The following is a 20,494-nucleotide window of genomic DNA, read 5'->3' as shown; positions in this document are numbered from 1 at the left end:
TCTGTTATTGTAAATGTCTAAACACTATAACACAAATGTTATAGAACCATATTCTTATTTATCATGTAGATATATTGACATTTGTTAATACAATAAATTATTAAAACACTTAAGTTGTCAACACTGAAGAAAGAGCATTGCAGCAGAAAGAAAATGCCAATAATTAGCATGCTGTCATCTGACACTGCAGGAGCAAAAGTTAGGGCTTAGGAGAGGAGTGATAGCATCTTTATTATTGCTCTTAATGCAACAAAAGCTACCTAATCGCAGCACCAGCTTTTCTTTTCCAAGAAAATTATATCTTAATGGCATCACATGTTATAGAGGGCTTCCTTTTGTTGCCTTTCGTTAAAAAGCAAGTACATGCTAAGAAACAACACATTTCTCACATATTTCCAGCAGCGTGTTATCAATCTATTCTTATCACATGAAGCCAGACACAGACAACTCTCAATAAGACATTATAGTAGAGGAGATAATGGCAGTTCTCAATAGTTACATTTGCCATTTGAATGCATCACATACTTTGCTGAGGGTCCTATAAAAGTAATTTAAATTAAAAACTACCACCTCTAAACTCATGTCAATGATGGAAAAAAGTATGAGGAAATGATGCTGGTATGCAGAGAGAAATCATGATAGTATCAATATTTTCAATGAGAAAACAAAAGCAGATCACACATGAATGGAGAATTTAATCAAAGATGGATAATAATTTATTTATTTTCCAATTATTTTTTTGATTAGTTTTATATTTACAGACATGTTTCAACGTACACTAAAGCATTTAGTGGATGAATTGGTTCAGTCTACTATGTTACCTTATGATTATACATTTACTTGGAATAAGCTCCCAGGGTCTCAAGCCTAGACAAAGAAATACAGACAACCTGGGAGAAATTATGATCTCCCCCAAGGAAGAGCATCACAGTTTTTATGCAATAACAAATGATCAGTTCTTAACACATGTACCTACATGTAATGTTACACAGACTGAACAGGGATATTTATGCATTTAGTAGGCAAAGAAATAAACAAACACACACACAAAAAACATGTACATGAACAACGATTAAAGAAAAGAAAAGAAACAGAGGCCATGAATTTCAAAGAGAATAGAGGAGGCACATGGGAAGGATTGGCAGGGGAAAAGAGAACAGGGAAATGAGGTTATTATAACTTCAGAAATAGCGCAAAATTTTAGAAAAGAAACATACTTTATTTCTTACATAAGCTAGATAGGGTAGGCAAGAAGAAGTACTTCAAAGACAAAAATCTAAACATACTATTCAACTTTTGTCATGCGGGAAAAAGAAGGCCATGGGAAGTCGGTCTCCAATTGAATTTTCTGATAATAGAGCTTTAATGAGTACAGTTACACCACAGAGAAACACAGCAGTGTGTGAAAGGATGAATCTAAAAACTCAAGGTGTACTCATACACCTGATTTCCATGGCTTTGCTTGTGAAGCAGGAACAGCAAAGTCATGAAGCATGTAAGTTATGTAGTCAGGCTGCCTAAAGTTGATTTGTATGCTTAGTATAAAAGACAAAAAGGGCTTTATTAGTATCATCTATAGTCAAGAACAGACAACAAGGTGTAGTAAAATAATTCAATAACATTTCACATAGAATCTAGTACATACAAAGTATACATAAATATTAATATATAATTTAGAAACTGTCAAATTGATTGTGAGTCTATGATATAAATTTATCTTCATTCATAACAAATGTTTTATGATATATTATTAGATTAGTTATTGTATTTCATACTTATTTAAATAGCAATGAAAAGAAATAGGAATTTCTGTGAATTTGAACAACAAACTAACAAAAGACACATTTGTTTCAGCAAAGTTTTCTGTATTTTATAGTGGATCAACCATACTATTTTAATATGTTATTAGTTTTACTGTAATAACATCTGGAGTAAACAAATAACTATATATCTGTAAGACTGAACGAATTAGGCATGAAATTCAGGACACAAGATAATGACATAATATTGTGAAGGCTGTATTCTAATAAAACTACCACATTAAAAGTTATAGGTTACATGATAAATTAATGAAAATACTTTCACAGAAAACTAGAGATTCGTATAACAGTTTCTATTTCAGGAACTGGAAAGAGTTAAAAAGTAAATTGCCTAGAAGTCCATGTTATTTTATGGTCCTTAAGAAGACCTTAAGAAGAATCAAGTGAAATATTCTACACATGAGAATGCCATGAAAACAACAAAAGAGACAGCAAAAAGAACTGAGGCTCAGCAAGGAAAGAAATGGCATAACACTTGTGTGTTGTCCTGAAGCTGAAGACTTTGAGAACTGCCACAATTCCTGATATTGTGGGAAATAACTTGTGAGTGCTGCTTCTTTTTCTGTCTTGAGTATATAGACAGAACCTCATGCATGCTAAACAAGCATTTCACCACAAAACTATTTTCCAACCAGTAAAGCTGGGCTTTGCTAATAATTTAATTGCAGGGATAATTTGCAATACACAAAATGGTACCCTAATAATGATAACTGCAAAGACTAAAGTGATTTCAACATGATCAGTCCATGCAAAGTAACAAAGTATTAATCTGCTATATCTATAAAACAGTTTTTAAGTTAAAATTTTGGATTTGATTTACTATTTCCCATACAACTTCCTCAAGTGACTTATAATAAATGTATGAGAACACATTTACTTTATAAGAAATTACAAAATATTTAAATGTAATGACATTATTAATAAAATATTAATGAGCATGAATTCAGCTTTTATAACATATCAGGTATTGACATATCATGCTATCATTGTAATGATTGCTGTAATTAATGGCAGTCTCTGGAGTGGTGGTATTAATTATAGAAGTATTACAATCACTGTTACAATCTGTAAAGACAGCCATTTTAAAACCTCCTTGCTTTAAGGCTAAGGGTAGTCTATCTAAACATCTCTCTAAAGTTGCTCACTTATATTGATATGTACCTGATTCTCCAAAATTCCTAATTACCTCTTTTACACAAAGGAATGTTAATCTGATGTTCAAAAATGCCAGTATAAAAAATGAGTGTGCATGTGCCATTCTAAATTAAAACTATTAATATGTTAATAATGGGGGATTGTGTAAGGTGACAAAGATAATCAATTTACAGCAAACTAAAGAATGAATAGATAATAAGATAATGAAATTAAGCATAGTTATTTTAAAAAGACTGAATGTTGCTAACGTTCTCCTAAAATTCACAGGTTAAACCTAAGGCACAAGGAGATGGTATACGAAACACAGCCTCCAATAGGGGATTCTGTCAGAACAGAGACCCCAGAAAGAAACCTCAGTCCTTGCACCTTATAAGGACACGTGTGAAGGCATCCTCTACAACTTCCAGTACTTAATGTGGAATTTCCCATCTCTGGAACTGGGAGAAACATGTGCCCTTAAGATGACAAATCCATTATTAGGACACTATTTCTCTCTGGGAATATTAACACCATTGTATAAAGCATGTATGAACTAAAACTGACATATCATTTTTGACAAGACAAGTGCAAAATTTTCTGTATTATGAAAACATATATAAATTAGATTTTACCATTCTTTTGTCTTCTCTTTTTATTTACCTAATATAGAAAGCTGTGCTATGCAATCAAGCAACATTGGATATTTTCAGAGTCAGACAGCTGATGTTAAAACTGAGAAACACAATTTAAAATATCTTTTAGAAACTGATTTTATATTTATCATCAAACTGTGTTCTACCAAAATCTGAAAGCTATGCCTGATATTTTAAGTATCACAAAGTGAAATCTATCTGCACTTGAAATATTTATAACACCTCATTTTTCAGTTATTATTAAACTGCAGAAATATATTATTGAAGAAGTTAAATTTTATTAACCTCTTATGTTTATTTCTTATATTACCTCCAAGCAACATTATAACCAGAGAAATTGCTTACAAGGTACAAACACACACTATCTTTGCTCTTCCTAAAGCCTCTAGTGAACCCTAGAAATTCTAATTAGAATTAGCAGTTATAAGCTACACATTTTATTATTGTTTCTATTGTAGTTAATATTAACTATCATTACTTTAATTCTTACATATTATTATGTATAATTACTGTACTTTTAAAGTCAAAAGCATGCTATCATTATAACCTGCATGGTTATGTCTCCAAATATCATCTAATTGACTAAAACATAACTAGAAAACATAAAATTTCCAATTGTTACATATATAATATATATTCAGAAAGACTACAGGATCTTTTGTTTGTTCATGAAAACACATGTAGACATGTAAATACTTATATTCCATTAATATAGACCACATGTTGAACTTCATTTTATATCATGGTATTATGATGGCCTATGAGAACATAAATATCATAATAAGGAAAACACAGGATTTGAAAACTAGAAGATAGCTTACAGATGAGAAAAGGGTTCACACTAATTGAGAGTATCATTGTATCTTGGCTAGGCTAGCAATATTCACAATTATAAGATCCATCATACAAACTGTAAATCATTACAATTTACACATGCACTAAAAAACCCTAGGGTTAGTCATCATAGTATCATAGTTTGGCATCTAATTTGGAGAAGAGGGATTAGGAATTAAGATTTCCACTGAAAATATCATGCAAGGAATGAAAAAGTTTCTGACACCAGAAGACTATTCCTCTAAGAAAAGAGATGCTATACACATTTCAGGGTTTTCATTTGATCCTTTCTATCAGTTATTAACAATGCACAATGGGGGGTAGGATTAAGAATTTCTATAATTTCGGAGAAAAATCCTTTATAAACCATTTTTTCATTTCTATACTTCTTCAGGTTCTCTTAGTTGGGCAAATGTTCAGATCTAGAGTCAAGCTTTGCCGCCAGTGGCTCTGTTCACATTAATAGGAAAAGAGCAAAGCCATGTACTTCAGTGTGAAGTTCTCACCAAGTCTCCTCACTCCAAAGCCAGCATCTGCTGCATGTGCTTTCATCACAGTATGCACTACTCTTCTCCCCACTGTTAAGTTAATAGGAGACCATAGGCTTGCAGCCAGTTCCAAGCCTCCAGTTCAACCTAATTTAGTATATATCGTTTTTGTAACAACCAGCTGAATTTCCACCAGTCACATAGTTTTAATCACAAAATGATCAAACAAAGCAAATGCCTAACTACAGTAAGCCCCCTGATTTCTGTTTTTGTTTCCATGCTTACCATAAAAAAGCTTGCTGCTCATATCAATCCCTTCTGACCCTGGGTGATACACAATTCATGGGTAGCTCTTTGCTCAAATAAATTCAGTTAAGCTTAGGTCATCTAAATTTTTCTTACTTTCCTAATGCTGCTCCTTATCCAGAAACACATGCTACCATCTACCTTATTGAAACTACTGAAATACTCATACTACCTACTCTGGGTTCTTCATTTTTCCGATTCTAAATTAGCTATATCCTATGTTCCCCCAGCTTTTGAAAAATGTCTATTCTAACATTTACCATAGTTAGACTAAATATGGTACTCTTCCATCTTCAGTCAATAGATCATGAGTTCTCTGGTGCAGGGAGAAGAAATGAATCGGTTGTTCCCAATGCACATACTAGGTATTTAACAAATCAGTTAAATGAAATGAGAGATACATCCACCCCTAAAATAGAAGTAAAGTGCTTTGTAGTGTAATGTTAAAAATAAATTTTCCCTAAAACTTTAAGAATAAGTAATTCATACAGAAAGTATAATTTCATGGAACTTTTCACACATTAAATATTTACAAATCTAAATATTAGAAGTATTAAAATTGGGACATTTAAAGGCTCCTTCCTATTTAGCAATTCTAAGCCCCTTTAAATTTTTAAACATTCACTTGACAACATAGACTAGTAATGCTTTATAGTGCATTTAGTGAGAATGGAGACATGAGCCTCCAACAGTCTTGCAGTAGGGGGTAGTTCTCAAAAGGTTTTGGAACACTGAGTCTAACAGCCTTGGAAATAGGTCTTAGAAACAAGAGATTGGTGCCTCATTCCAGAATGGTGCTGATTGAGCTTGCAATGAGCAGCAGAATGGAGAAGAAAGTGGTGCCCTAAAGCTATGTGAGCCAGGGCAGGACAGCTTAAGTTTGCTGGAGCCAGAAATGCCTGCTGATTTCTTACTAAGCCTGCCATCTATTGACCAAATTATGAATCAAGGCACTGTGAGTGGCAAAGAACTTCAACTGGTATGGGAAGACAGTTCTTAAGAGTGTTAATTAAAGCACGTGTTGTGTCAGTAAGATTTGTCTGGTCTATTGCATGCACACACTGAATGTTCTTTGATTTTTAACTGATCCTGAAATGTCTCTTCAGAAATAAATCAATGACACCAAAGGGTTCAACTTTACTTTTATGTACATAAATATTCAAAGTTAGCAAAATAGGAGTAATGCCACAAAGAAAATTGAAGAATTAAACTTGAGGGGAATGGAGAGGCAACATTCTGAGCAGTGAGAATGTGATTGGAATAATTTGGTTTAGTTTCGCTCTTGGTTGATTAGGTTTTGGTAGGAGCATTAGGAATTTCCTTTTTGTAACTTATTAGATCTAGTGAGTACCACAAGGAAGAAGAGGCCTTCTTTTTCCAAAAAAAACATGTAAAGTAATAGTCAGTAACTAAAACACAACAACATCAGAGAAGCAAAGGGAAAAGCACACAATATTTATTGTCTTTAGGATACAAAACAGTGAGTATGTCAGCTACTTAAATATATATATCCTGATCTCATTTTTTGAACTAGTTAAACATTAGTCTATTCACATTATAGATGAGCTAATTCAGTCAGTGGAAATGATATGAACTACAATTGAGGAAAGTAGATGTGACGATTGCACTTTCAACTACCATTAATAACTCCCTTCTGTAATGACATTTCGACATACATATATTTGATATATATGAACATATATATATCACACACATATATATATATGTGTATATATGTGAACACAAACCCAATCTCCTTCATGATCTATCCTTCTGTCTCTATTCTTACTTTCTTCATTTGTAAAATACAGAATCCAGGCTTATTTAATCAGATGTATGGACTAGACTAACTCTGCAATTTTATAAAAATTTTTGTTGTAGGATTTAACACAAACATATCACCAAGTAAAATAGCAAATGTTCAACTGAGTGAGAAAATCAGAATGAGAAAAATCACAGAAAAAATAGTTAAATACAGCCTGTGAACATAAAAAAATCTATTAAACATCACGTAAAACAGAGAAAGTAGCCAACTATGGCATCTAATGCCTGAAATCCCATCATTCTGGAGATTTAAAAAGAACCTATGTGAGACCTACATATCACCTGAATGACAAGTAAGAAACTTTTAAAAAGTTAAGGGTATAATCATAAAGAAGATATGCTTTTTTCAAATCCACAATTTTACATTGTGAGGATCAGATTTTGATAACTCAGAACATGTGCTCATAACAAAATCTATGATATTTCCTGGGAAATGAGGTTGATAAATGATACATATTTAAGAAATGAGAAAGTGTAAGCCCTATGGCATCAGTCTTCCTCCAATATCAACCATAAAGTTCAGAGGCATTGGTGTTCCATGATGCAATTTTCGTGATGCATGGTAAATCAAAGAATTAATATCCTATTACTCAGTAAAACAGCAATTCTATGAGGAGCATCACAGGTATTAAATAATAAAGTCTATACTTTAAATAATAATGTATGTACAAAACAAATTTCTAATGAGAAAGTTTTCTTTTAACTAAACAGTAAAACAGAGCTACTACTGGAATTTATGTCTGATCCTACTTATTGTGAGGCATAATACATCCACTTATATGTAGAATATTTTAGCAGAGATATGAATTCCAGTACATGAGGCACAGGAATTAATAATGTGTAAAAATAAAAAGTACCTTTTGTCTGGGAAGCAAATGTCAAGGCCAATTTTGCAAAGAGATCTGGATTCTCAAACTTTTCTTCTTTTACTTTTAGCCAGAAACAGTTTTCCGATAAATCTTTAGGCTCAATCTAAAACAAACAAAAAAATGATAAGTTTTTGCGTTGTTACTTACTGTTTAAATTTTCAAAGATGGACTTTCCTTTTTTCATCTATCTGCTAAATCTATTTCAAATGTATAAAATTACACTCATAAATATTCAGAGGAACACTTACAACTCTGTCACTATACAGAAACGCTACACAAAAGCAATGGGTCATAAACTAAAACATATTTGAAAGCATCTACTGAAAAGACCCTCAAAATAATATAGTATATTCCTCTTCTACTTGCATACATTATCCATATTCCTATATTTTTAAAAATATTTCATGTCTTGAGTATTCAATTTTACTGTAAAATTTTAATACATGTACAATATGCACATTACTTGTCCTTCCTTAAACCTCTTGTCCTCCCTTTTGTGTGGACCTAACGCCATGCAATTTAATTACACTTTTTTAACGTTTAATATGAAAACACTTATGATTCTCTAAGGCTAAAAATACCAAAGACAATAGTATCTTAGTAAGAAATGATATTAAGAATGTGACAAGCCGGGCGGTGGTAGCACACACCTTTAATCCCAGCACTCGGGAGGCAAAGGCAGGCGGATCTCTGTGAGTTAGAGGTTGGGCTGGTCCGACAGCCTCCAAAACAAACAGAGAAACCCTGTCTCGTAAAACCAAAAAAAAAATGAATGTGACAATACTTAATATTTACAATTATGAAACTATTTTAATCATACAATTCATATATTTTCAATTTTATTTTCCTTTGTCTTTACAATAATTTTGAAATTTTTAATAAGCTACCAGACATCTAGTCCACACATTTAAAGATGAACATAGGGTGCTAATTGCAGAGAGGAAAGCAATAATACCAGTAATCACAGTCTTAAAATCACAGCAATGCATTTCTCATACTCTGTCAGTCACAGAAGAACCAAAAAGGTCCCTCGAGTTAGAGACTTACCTTGGACCAGTTGATTCTTTTCATGGCTACTTCTGGCTTATATAGTTTTTTCTGCTTCATTCCATACGGTAGCTCTATTGGTGCTAATTGGGAAAAGTGAATTCCTCCAGGGCGTGATGATAGGCAAGGGCCTCCAAATGGAGGTGGTGGTGGTGGAACACCAGGCATCCCAGGTAAGGGTGGCGGAGGAGGAGGAACTACTCCTGGAAGTGGTGGTGGTGGTGGAGGAGGAGGAGGTGGTGGGCATGATGCAGCTCCTGGCAATAGAGGTGGGGGAGGTGGACCTGGAGTTGCAGATGAAGCTCCCTGAAACCGAAATAAGTTTAAGTGTTTCTAAGAACATATAACACAAAGCATACACTTTTGCTAGGAATTCAGGTTTTAAGACTGTATTTACCTTTCTAAACATTCAAGATTATATACTTTATCAGTATCTATAAATAATGACTTTTGGTATACACTGACTATTTCTGATAATATTTTAATAAAAAGGAAAATTTTCAGTTTGTAAGATTTTTATGAAAAGTTCTAATATAATGAAACAGCACCTTTCATTATAAATATACCCAAAGAAGTAGGAAATATGGCTTAGAACTGCTACCCTAGTTTATTAAAATTTGATTAAAATATGACAAGGACATGAATTCAAATCCCTTGGGTGTCAATTAATCTTATCGAGAGTATTTCACAGTACCAATAATTTAGCTGTCTTCACATACTAGTGACTAATATTAAGGAGAACCCATTTGCATAGTAACATAAGCATATCAACATTTTACATTTATTGCTTCTATTTGTGTTTGTTATAATCCTGTAACATAGATAAGACATTTAAACTTTATCTCAATGCTTATAGATGAGGAAACTAAATGCACAATCAGTAACTGAAGTCTGAGTGTATAAGTCATTTACTGGTGTGCTTGGCTTACATACAGGAAACCCTAAGTTTGATCCTCAACATTATAAAACGAAGTTTGTAAGGACTAATCAATGTGGCACAGATGAAAACATGAGGATCTACATTTGAACTTGGCTCTTCTCTTTCTACTCTGCTTTCTTCACGAAACAGCTTTATATGCCACAGAAATTCATTCCTACACAGAGTTCATGAGGGGAAAGTAACTACTTTCTAATGTCAGAAAGTAACTTCAAGCTTGTTCTCCACTGACAGATGAATAATTTAAGAAGGTTAACTTATGTAAATACATGCTCTACAAGCTTGAAGGTAAATTAGAAGTTAAATAATAAAAACAGATATATTATAGAACTGTAGATAAATTATAATGTAGTACTGAAGTTAAATTAAAAGTTAACTAATAAAATGGAGATACAATGGAGTTCTGCAGTTGATACCACTTACTAGGTCATGCTGGAACAATCTTTACTATAGAAAATTTCAGACTAGCCTGGGCCATGTAGTTAGAGTGTGTCTCAAAAGAAAAAAAAGTATAGACCAAAAAAGAAAGAAGGGGGATTCACCAGAATCTATGAGTAGATAAGTATAAGCAAGAGATGGCTTTTCTAACAAACACAAAACAAAAATAAAAGGTACTGTAGTCAGCCAAGCATGGTGGTATGCATCTTTAATTCCAGCACTTAGAAGGCAGACACAGAGGGCCTTCTGTGAGTTCAAAGCCAGCCTGAATCGCACAGAGCACCATGTTCTCCAGGGCTACAAAACAATACCATGTCTAAGAACTAAACTAAACAAGAAACTGTGGTCAAATGAGTCAGGGAAGGTCATGAGTTAAGAGAAGTTTATTCAATTTAGGATATCTCACCGTATTTAACATGCTTACAAGTCTTTCAAATCTCTGAGAATTTTCATGTTTATCCTATTTAGTGGACTATGGAATATTTTCTTTGTGAAAAATGATTAAAATATCTGTAAGTAATGTGTGTGAATGTTGGCAGAATGAAAAGGATGGAGCCAATATGTTACAGATCTCATGAAAGGAAGGGAAATTTAGCAACAATACAGGTTGTTGTAGCTAGGAGATCAGTCAGATTCTAGGTTGCACAGGGAGTTAAGTATAAGGCAGACCATGCCAGAAGGCTTTTAATATTTCTGGTAGAGATTTTGTTTAATCCCAGATACAACAGGCAACCACTGTAAAAAAATCCTTCAGTTTTAACAATTGGGGAAGTATTTTGTGAGGATTAATTGACATAAAAGGATGAGTTTGAGGAGGAGAAGACTATAGGCAATAAGAAAGATTAGGATACAGCTATACTAGTTCAAGCAAGATGTAATGAAAGTGGACATGAAGGGACTAGGGTTCTGATGTAAAGTTGAAAAAAGTCACTGAAATAATTTAAATTAAATAACTAGCTTCATTTGTCAGGAACAGGACAAGAAACAAATCAAACTTCAGCTAAAAAAAAGAGTGGCAAATTCTAAAACACATCAAAATGGAGACTGAGATGGTTTAAGGAAAGGGAAAATATCAAAAATACTGAATTTTATTTCAATACAAAAGTCCTGCATATGGGGACAGTTGGAAATGCAGGATAGACTCAAATGTGTTGACACATACTAAAAGATGATATATGAAAATATGAAACTGAGTGGGACATGTGTGCAAGGAACTACAAAGCACAGAAAAAATGCCAAGCGCAGAGAGAAAACAGATACCTCCCAATTGGAAAATGAGAAAAGGAGAGATAAAGTTCTCAGACATGTAGAAGGCGAAGTATAGTAATACTGATAGAAGAAACAAAGACGTAAATACTAGATATAAATGATACTGGCTATGGATAGCAACAGACTACCACCATAAATACTTTGCAGCTTACCAGTGACTTAGGAAGAAATTTCTCAGTATATTTTTGGGGGATAGACAGTCAATTGTGTACCTACTGGGCATTATCTATTTAAAGGCAGTCTCTTCAATTTCATATTATTCATTTAAGCCACAAAATGTGTTAAGAGTATACTTAATTTTAAATTTTAGACATCTTACTAAGAGTTTTTGTGCAAGGAATGTAGGTAGAAATAAAGTGTATAGGTTTTGAATTAAAGATAGTCTAGATTTAAAGATCTCAAGAAGTCTTTTGGATAATTAAAATTCATGAGCATTTCTATATTCTTTTTGAAAGAAAATACTATGCATAGAATTTTTTTAAATCATCATGAAAATTTCATGTCATAAACAGTTTGGCTTGAGTAATGTATTTTGTTAAAAATATTCAGTGCAGTTTGAGCAAATGAAGTCTTTATTTATTTCCAAACCTTAAAATGATTTACTGTTGGAAAAATCAAATCTGTACTTATTTCAACTAAGATGTGAAACTGTCAACAGCAGCCAAAAAGTCTGTGATCACATTTTCCCCACAGTCTAACAAGATAATTTTCTACCCACAAATTCACTGTGACCAAAGTCTACATCTTGTCTTATTACCTGGGCTCTAAGTTGCTGGATTTCTGTTTCCAGTTCTTTGATTTTTTCATCTCTTTTCTGAAGCTCTGCTTGAGCTTCCTGTCGAGCTGTGAATTCTTCATCAAACTGCAATGACCATGATCATACAGGTACAGTTATTGATACATATTGGTGAAAGATTTAAACAACATTATATGGTAAATATGAAGCATGGTTTTTAATTTTCTGCATTCACAGCTCACTCAGAGAGATAAAGTTCTTAATAATTCTCTGAAAATCTAAGCATACACACACGGAAAATTCACTTTTTAGAAAAAAATGGAAAAAAGTCTATGTTCACATGTAACAGAAAGTTTATTGTTATAGAAATTCAATTGTAGAATTAATAATGGTTTTTACTAATTTGCCAGTTTTTAAACTTAATTAAAATAAAATATAAAATAAGTAATGCATTCTCAACTTCGTAAGCATATTTAATCTTAAAAATTTTCATTTTCAACATGATTGGAAATATGTACATTAACACAAAATGGACTGGGGGATTATTATTGTCATACTCTTCATTGCTTAGCATCAAAAAAGAGGTGCTACATAAAATCTGACAGTAAAGTGACATACAGTGAAATCCTATTCTCTATCAGATGGGTAACAAAAGCCCTCTTTAAACAACTCAAGACAGGAAAACGAGGGAAGAAAGTATGGTTCAGAGGGCAGAGGTGCTTGTGCAAAGGCATAACAACCTGAGTTTGATCCTTGAATCCCATAAGATGGCAGGAGAACACTGAATCTCCTGACCTCTCCACATCGTGCCCTAGATCTTACCTCAGTCATTACCCTAAACAGATGCAAGTTGGGCAACATATTTACAGGAAATGCTGTATAGATCTCACTACAGAATATTCTTTACTTTTTATTATCAATGCCAACTCAAATCATTTGTGATGTCTGTAGATATTCCCAACAATATTATTTCTGTTTCTAAAATTGATATATCTTACCATTCAAAACTGTTGTTAAAGACCATGATATATAGAGCAGGACATACCCTGTTGGTAAATACTCATCACCCTACTAAACATGACCTTTGGATATTATAGTATGCTATGCTGGTTGTTTAAAAAAAGTGTCCAGCAGTTTAACAGGAAACCTGAAACTCTACTTTGTCATGCTTTTATATATCTCTGACTAAATACTTGGAAAAACACATTCTAGAGGTCATTAAAAACGTATTACAATATTACTAAATCCCAAAACTATAACAAATACATGAGGTAAAGGATCTACAGCTTTACAGCTCCTTCAATGATCTTGTTTTTTCTACTTCCCTTAGAAGATGGGGATCTTTTTTTTAATTTTTTTTCTTTTTTTATTTTAATTTTAAATAGCTTGTTTTACATGTCAATCCCAGTTCCCTCTCCTCCCCTCCTCCCACACTCCCCTTCCCCCCCACCCTCCCACCCTATTGCCAAATCCTTCCACATAGGGGATATCTAGAGTCTGTCATTTCACTCTGGGTAGGGTCCAGGCACTCCCCTAAGAGTCCAGGCTGAGAGAGCATCCCTCTTTGTGCTATAGGCACACGATGTCTGTTTGTATTCCAGGGATAGACACTGATCCACAGTTCAGGGCCCCACTTGGGCAGGCATAGTAAAACACATCTAAAATACCAACACTCAAGATGCAGAGACAGGAGGATCGATGTAAGTTAAAGACCAGTTTGGACTAGTGAATTCTATTCCAGGATGGAGGGCATAATGAGACTTGGTCTCCAAATCAAAACAAAACACAATTCCTTCAATATTAACTTGTTCAATCAATATAATTTCCCTGAACTCTTCTTTAAAAGTTACTTTCTCCTATAGAGATTTTCAATCATGTACAGATTTCTCCACAAGAACACATTTTTTATGTTTCTATTTCATACTATGCTTCCTGTAAACACAGAGAAAATGAATGATACACACTTAAATATGGGAAGCAGAGAGGTCTTTTCCTGAGGTTCTAATCTTATGCCCTACTTTCAATGACGAAGAGAAAATAATCCAAGGAGAAGAAGTGGTTTGTTTAGAGTAATAATGAATCAGTGGAAAAGCTGAGATTGAATCTTATAATCACTAACATTTGGAAAAGCTAGAAGTATGGGTGAATATTATTAAAAGGTACAAATAGGAAAACTATTAAAGACCTAGTAAAAAACATAAGAATTCATTTATACTGCCTTTAAGGATAAATCAAAAGGATGTGCATGTAGGTAACAACTAGGTTAAAGCCATGTAATTATTCCAAATATTGACAATTAACATTGTCAGTGATTTTTTATTAATTTGTTTTTATTTTACATCCAAACTACAGCTTCCCCCTCCATCCACTCCTACCACTCCTTCTCCCCTCATCCCCTCTGGTCTCCCAAATGCACCCTTCCTCTATAATCACTCAGAAAGGAGAGAAGGCCTCCTATGGGCTTCAGCAAAGCATGCCATAACATGTTTCCATAAGACAAAGCACCTCCTGGATTCAGGCTGGACATCGAAACCCATCATGAGGAATAGGTTCTGAACAGCCGGCCAAGCACCAGGGACAGTCCCTGCTCCAATTGCCAGGAGTCCCACCAAAAGAACAAGCAACACAACTGTCAAATACATGCAAAGGATTTATGTTGGTCCCATAAAGGCTCCCTGAATATTGGTTCATACTCAGTTAGTTTCTATGAGCCAGGCAAGTGATTTGTATGGGTTTTTAGTTGGGGATTATCACTGTATTTTTCTATGATTTTGGAACAATTCATGTTATTACAGGAAACAACAAAGATAGGTCATCATAACGCACTCCAGTTTTAAAATGTCTAGTCAAATTTAAAGAGAGCCTATAACATTCAATGGAAATTTGAGACATGATATTTAAAAGGAAGACACAATAAATATAAAGACCTACTACAAAAAAACATGCCATTTTCATCAATAAAATGACAGTTTCACACAATCTCATTGTGTACAACTCAATCTTTGTAAAATCTATTCTACTACATGACAGACCAAAAAGATTTCTTCAAATGCCCTGCAGTAACTCTATAATTTCCAGAGTGATAGAAAATATGTCATGAAGTTAAAGAGTAAGTAATATGTAAGTGCTTTGTCTTGCTGTCAGATGACTGAACACTGAGGATCTTTTTCTGCCTTTTGTTACAATACTCTCTGCAACCAATAAGAGAGAGATACTCTACTAACTATTAACACAGGGAGCTAGGAAGAAAGAAAGAGGGTAAAGAGGCAGGAGAAGGAGGAACACTTGAAAACTTGCTTAAACAGTAATAAAATTGTATATAGGCTTGTATGAAACATGAAAAGGAACAGCTTATGTCTAAGTGAAATTGTAATATAAAGATTGTACCTATTCAATCCACTTATAAACACAGAAAAAAGAATTTCAAGTTCCAACAAGCCTACACAGAGTAATAGCATCATTTAATGAATGGCAATTAGAAAACTGCAACTAGTCTAAAGAAAAAGAAATGAGGGGACAGGAAGAGAGAATGGATTCCATCTTTAGACTGCTATCAAGACCAAGAAGCTTTTTGTTTTCAGGAGCAAAGACAGGGCCTTATTCATACTAGAAAAACATTGTAACCACTAAATTTCATCACATGTTCAAAAATCATAGCTTTAAAGGGAAACTAAAGGTCTCCCAGGTCTCTATGGAGATGTGTAGCGTAAGTAAATGCTAAAGAAAAGCAATGGAGGAAATAGCTTTGGTGGTTTGATCATAACTAAGTATCATTTCAGCTAGATAATTTTATTTCATTTTTCATTAAGAATGAGGCTACTTTTTTCTTTCCTAATGAATTAGGTTTATGGGAGACAAAGAAATAGTAACAATCTTATCTTACTAGGAAATAAATCAATATTGCACAATGTTTGATTCTAGTAGTATAATGTCCTACAAAATTGAAAGGATATGTTATAAAGTGTCATATGAAGAAATTAGGTTAAGTATTTATATATTCTGGTGAAACTATTAATGTAAAACTCAGGACTATTATTTTGTCAGTCTTACCTTCTTTGAAAATTCCATTGCTTTTTGCTCACTTTCTTCAACTTTTGCCTTATTTACACAAGCATCTATTCAGATAAAGGAAACGTGATTAGAAATATATGAGACTGAATCTCTAGCTAATTATGACTGACAATATATAATTCTTAAATTCTCACATGAATTATCATTAAACGTAAATTAATCTGTACTATACTACACATATAATACCATACATTCTTTCTTTAGTACTAAAGCAAAAACCTCAGTCTTTCATAAATATCTTAGATGAAATTACCCCTGAAATGAAAGGTTTTAATTATAATTAAACTTGGACCACTATATAATTCATTGGAAAATCGCACATTATTATACAGACAGTGGAGGCAAAGACTCCATGTTCAACATAATGAAAACTCAAAATGATCCTCTAAAAAGAAGGAGAAAGAAGCAGTGACATTCATCAGTTCAGGTTTTCAGGCAAAATCTTTTACTTGACTTCTATATACTGTACAAATGGAAGTAAACTTAAAATTATTAAGGCCTAGTTAATAAACACAAAGAAAAACCTCTTGAGTCTCAGGCTGTATCTATGTGCATTACCCCAATATTTCTTCAAAAGAAAATAAAACATATGTCTGAATTGCATACTTATATAAACAAGCCATAACAGCTTTATCACAATAGGTTAACACTGGGAAGAACACAACTGACCACCACGAAATACACATTGTGTTATATTCATGCATGAATACTACTTCATAGTATAAAGGAATAAACAATCGATACATGAACTACAACATGAATGAACTCAAAAATATTATGCTGGATGAAGAAGACATACACAGACAATATGTGCTACATGACACTAGTTACACACGATGTTGGTAAAGAAAACTTGTGAGAGCAAATTAAGCTAAAATAGAGTCAGTACAAGAGACATTAGTAGGTGTGTCTATTTTCATTGATACTTTCAGTGACACAGAGCAGTGTATTAGTAGAGTACAGAAGAACAAGGGCAGAAGACAGCAAATTTAAAGGAGCAATACAGTTTATGATCCTAAATACAATGATGGTTTTAAGTATACAGTGTATTAATATATGTATATATTTATTAATTTATATTGTAAAGTGTAAATACTTTATGTAAAACATATTTATTAGCTATATATTGATTAGCTTATATATATGAAATTTTCTCCACTCAAATACATAAGAAAGATTTTTATAGATTTTTAAAAATTATTTTATCTTATTTTATATGTATGAATCTTTTGCCTAAATATATGTCTGCTCACCACATGCTTGCAGTGCCCACCAAGGCCAGAAGAGGACATAGGATCAAGCAGAGTTCAGATGGTTCTGAATTGTCATGTAGGCAATGGGTAGCAGGCAATGAATGACCAGGAAGTATTCTTAACTCCTAAGCCCTGTCTCTGGGTACAAGTACTTAATGTGTTTCCTATTGTTTAAATGTTAGAATGTTACATACAGTCAGGAAAGTTGTATTGTTCAAAGGGACCTTATATGGTCAATGCAAGTCATAGATGACAGTGATGTTTACTTTTATTTCTATCTAAATTCCAATGGCAAGTTATTTAACAGTTTTAGAAAAGGACCTGCTATGATTTAAGAAAAACAATAGCTGTACAGAAATGTGAAATAGGCACAGACTACAATACTTAGGTTCAAGTGATATTGAAATAGTGATGCCTGCATTTTCTGGATGATGCTGAAGGCCTTGATAGTTTTGTGTATATTTGTATTTTCATATGTATATTCTATTGAAAGTTCCACAATAGATATCAACTTTTCAAAAACAACTGGAAGGAGATGTAGCTCACATAACTAAAGGTTCAAGCCTTCTAAAAATATTTGGCCTTTGAAATTCCTGTCTTCACTGATATCAATTAAGTGTAAAAAAGCAGTAAGAAAATGTCCAGCATTTACATGCAAGAATGTTCAATTAAGATGACTATTAAAAAAGATTTTTGGTGACCAAGATCAATTAGCAGATTCTTTTATGATCTTAAGGATGAGAAAGCAATCTATATGTTATAATAACAAAGCAATAACAGAATCATATTTGAAATAGTCATAATAGATAATAATATTACATGTAGTAAACAGTTCCAATTTGAATGCAAACATGGTCAAATCTTCATAATGCTCTATGAAAATTCAGCTAGGAAGTAGTTACACTGAAAGACAGACATGTGCATAAAGAAAAGGCTATTTAAAATGCATTCGCTTAAAAGGGAGTGACCTTGATTAGTTGATATTTGTCATTTACTGAAATCTTTAAGTTTCCTACAGTAAAGAAACAGAAAATGATATATGAAGAATAATGTTCACACTCTGCCTAGTTTGTGATTCTGTCCTCTGTAATGGAGTGAAAAATATTTTATAGATTGTATTCAACAACCTTTATTCATTAAAAACAAGCAACTTCATGCTTCATCCTAGGGAATGATAGTTTTGATTATCTATAAATACAAATCCCTACCACAAAGCCATAGAGCATAGCATGTTTCAAAAGGGAAACTTGTCATCACTGATTAGACTGTGACAAAAATTATTCTACCTGGCATTATTATTTAAGGTAATTTCTTTATCATGACATTTCTTTTCTCAAATATGAGAGCCAGTAGTAACATGTCTATAATACTGAGATTCTACTACACACATAATTCCCACAATATTTCTGTGAGGATGAACTGAACTATAGGATACTAGAGTCATGCTTTTAAATAGCCAGGCATGCCACTATTTAAAAAATAATGGATTTTCAGGGACATGACAACTGACAGTCAACTGACTAGGTGGTAGTGAAATTTACCAAAAAGGTTAATATATCTGAACCTATAAAGAGAATTCTTATGATCGCCAAAATGAATACTTATATCAGTTGAGCAGCCATAACAACCAAGATTTACCAGATATTAACAGAAGTTCAGTGAGAGACCTACCCTTTCAAAGTGCTCAGTATACAGAAGGCATGAACCGTGAACGGCAGTAAAGAGTATAATTCGTACCTATCAGGTGAGTGAGATCAATGTCTAACCTCTGCCTGTACTTGAAGTCCGGGTCCATACCACTGCAGTGCAGCACTATCTGGGAAACGCACTCCTCAATTATTTTATAATACTGTGGCCTAAAAAGAGGAGAGAAAATATTTGAGAATACTTGCATCAATCAGTTTTGTTATGAAGGGATAGATAATGTTAAAAGAACTCAGTTTTTCTCCAGCACCACTAAGAAAATAATTCCACTAACATTTACACTTCCTTAGAGAAAATATGATTAAGGCTTAAAGATGGTCTGAACATTAGGGGGCCAAATTGAGTGTGATGTGATTGACTGAAAATATGTACTGACTTAATATTCTAGTTTGCAGGGACTCATGCTTGTGTTCAAAAATACTTATCAACCCCATCTATTTATTTAAGGTATTGTTTCTAAAGTTAATGAAAATGAATAACCCCCTAGTCCTATATCTATGAGCACAGAAATAGCTCTAGACAGCCACAAGCTCTCATTTTCAAAAAAAGATGAGTTTCATGGCATTAGGTGGCAAGCAATGTCTTGAATTCAGTGCAAAGCATTTACTCAGAACAGTCACACCAGTTTATAAAACTGAACTGAGGGATTTCTGTTACAGACTAATGCAAAAACCTATGTACACAGCATGTTTCAAAAAATATCTATTTTATAAGACCATATACACTTAATAGGCACAGCTATAACAGCAATTTTATGATGTAACGAAAGTTTTAAAACATATCATATTTATGTAATCTCCCAAGGCAATTACAGCTTTAATAATGACCGCTGGCTAGAAAAGGAAAGACAAGGGTCATTTTGCTTTTAAAATTTGTGGGAGACTAATTCTCATTGGTTAACAAATTCAACAGTATTACAGAAAAGTATTACTTCAGACAAATTATGATATTAACACCACTAACCATATCTTGTCAACCTACTAAAAACTCTAAAAGAAAGAGAAAGTGATTCTAATTACAATTTTGTGCGTTTAATCATGTGGCTGTTCCCAAGACTAAGAATAAAAAGAAATATGTGTTGCATGGCTAGGGTTTTTAAAAAATCACCATC

The 20,494-nt window shown here is 33.2% G+C and overlaps 1 protein-coding gene across 6 annotated transcripts in view; it reads right to left on the bottom strand.

Moving 5' to 3' along the window:
* Diaph2 (diaphanous related formin 2) overlaps positions 1–20,494 on the bottom strand; it is a 722,722-nt gene that overhangs the window by 482,638 nt on the left and 219,590 nt on the right. For all 6 annotated transcript variants that reach the window (XM_013115224.3, XM_040744363.1, XM_040744364.1 and 3 more), the window contains 5 exons: positions 19,417–19,535; positions 16,406–16,470; positions 12,377–12,481; positions 8,976–9,281; positions 7,917–8,031 (listed from right to left, as the gene is read on the bottom strand). In XM_013115224.3, the coding sequence (XP_012970678.1) occupies positions 7,917–8,031; positions 8,976–9,281; positions 12,377–12,481; positions 16,406–16,470; positions 19,417–19,535 (710 nt within the window). The remainder of the gene's footprint in view (positions 1–7,916; positions 8,032–8,975; positions 9,282–12,376; positions 12,482–16,405; positions 16,471–19,416; positions 19,536–20,494) is intronic.

The sequence above is a fragment of the Mesocricetus auratus genome, unplaced genomic scaffold (genome assembly GCF_017639785.1).
Source record: "Mesocricetus auratus isolate SY011 unplaced genomic scaffold, BCM_Maur_2.0 Super-Scaffold_100003, whole genome shotgun sequence".
Classification (NCBI taxonomy): Eukaryota; Metazoa; Chordata; class Mammalia; order Rodentia; family Cricetidae; genus Mesocricetus; species Mesocricetus auratus.
Note: the sequence above shows the minus strand (reverse complement) of the source record. Positions and strands in the feature narration are given on the sequence as shown.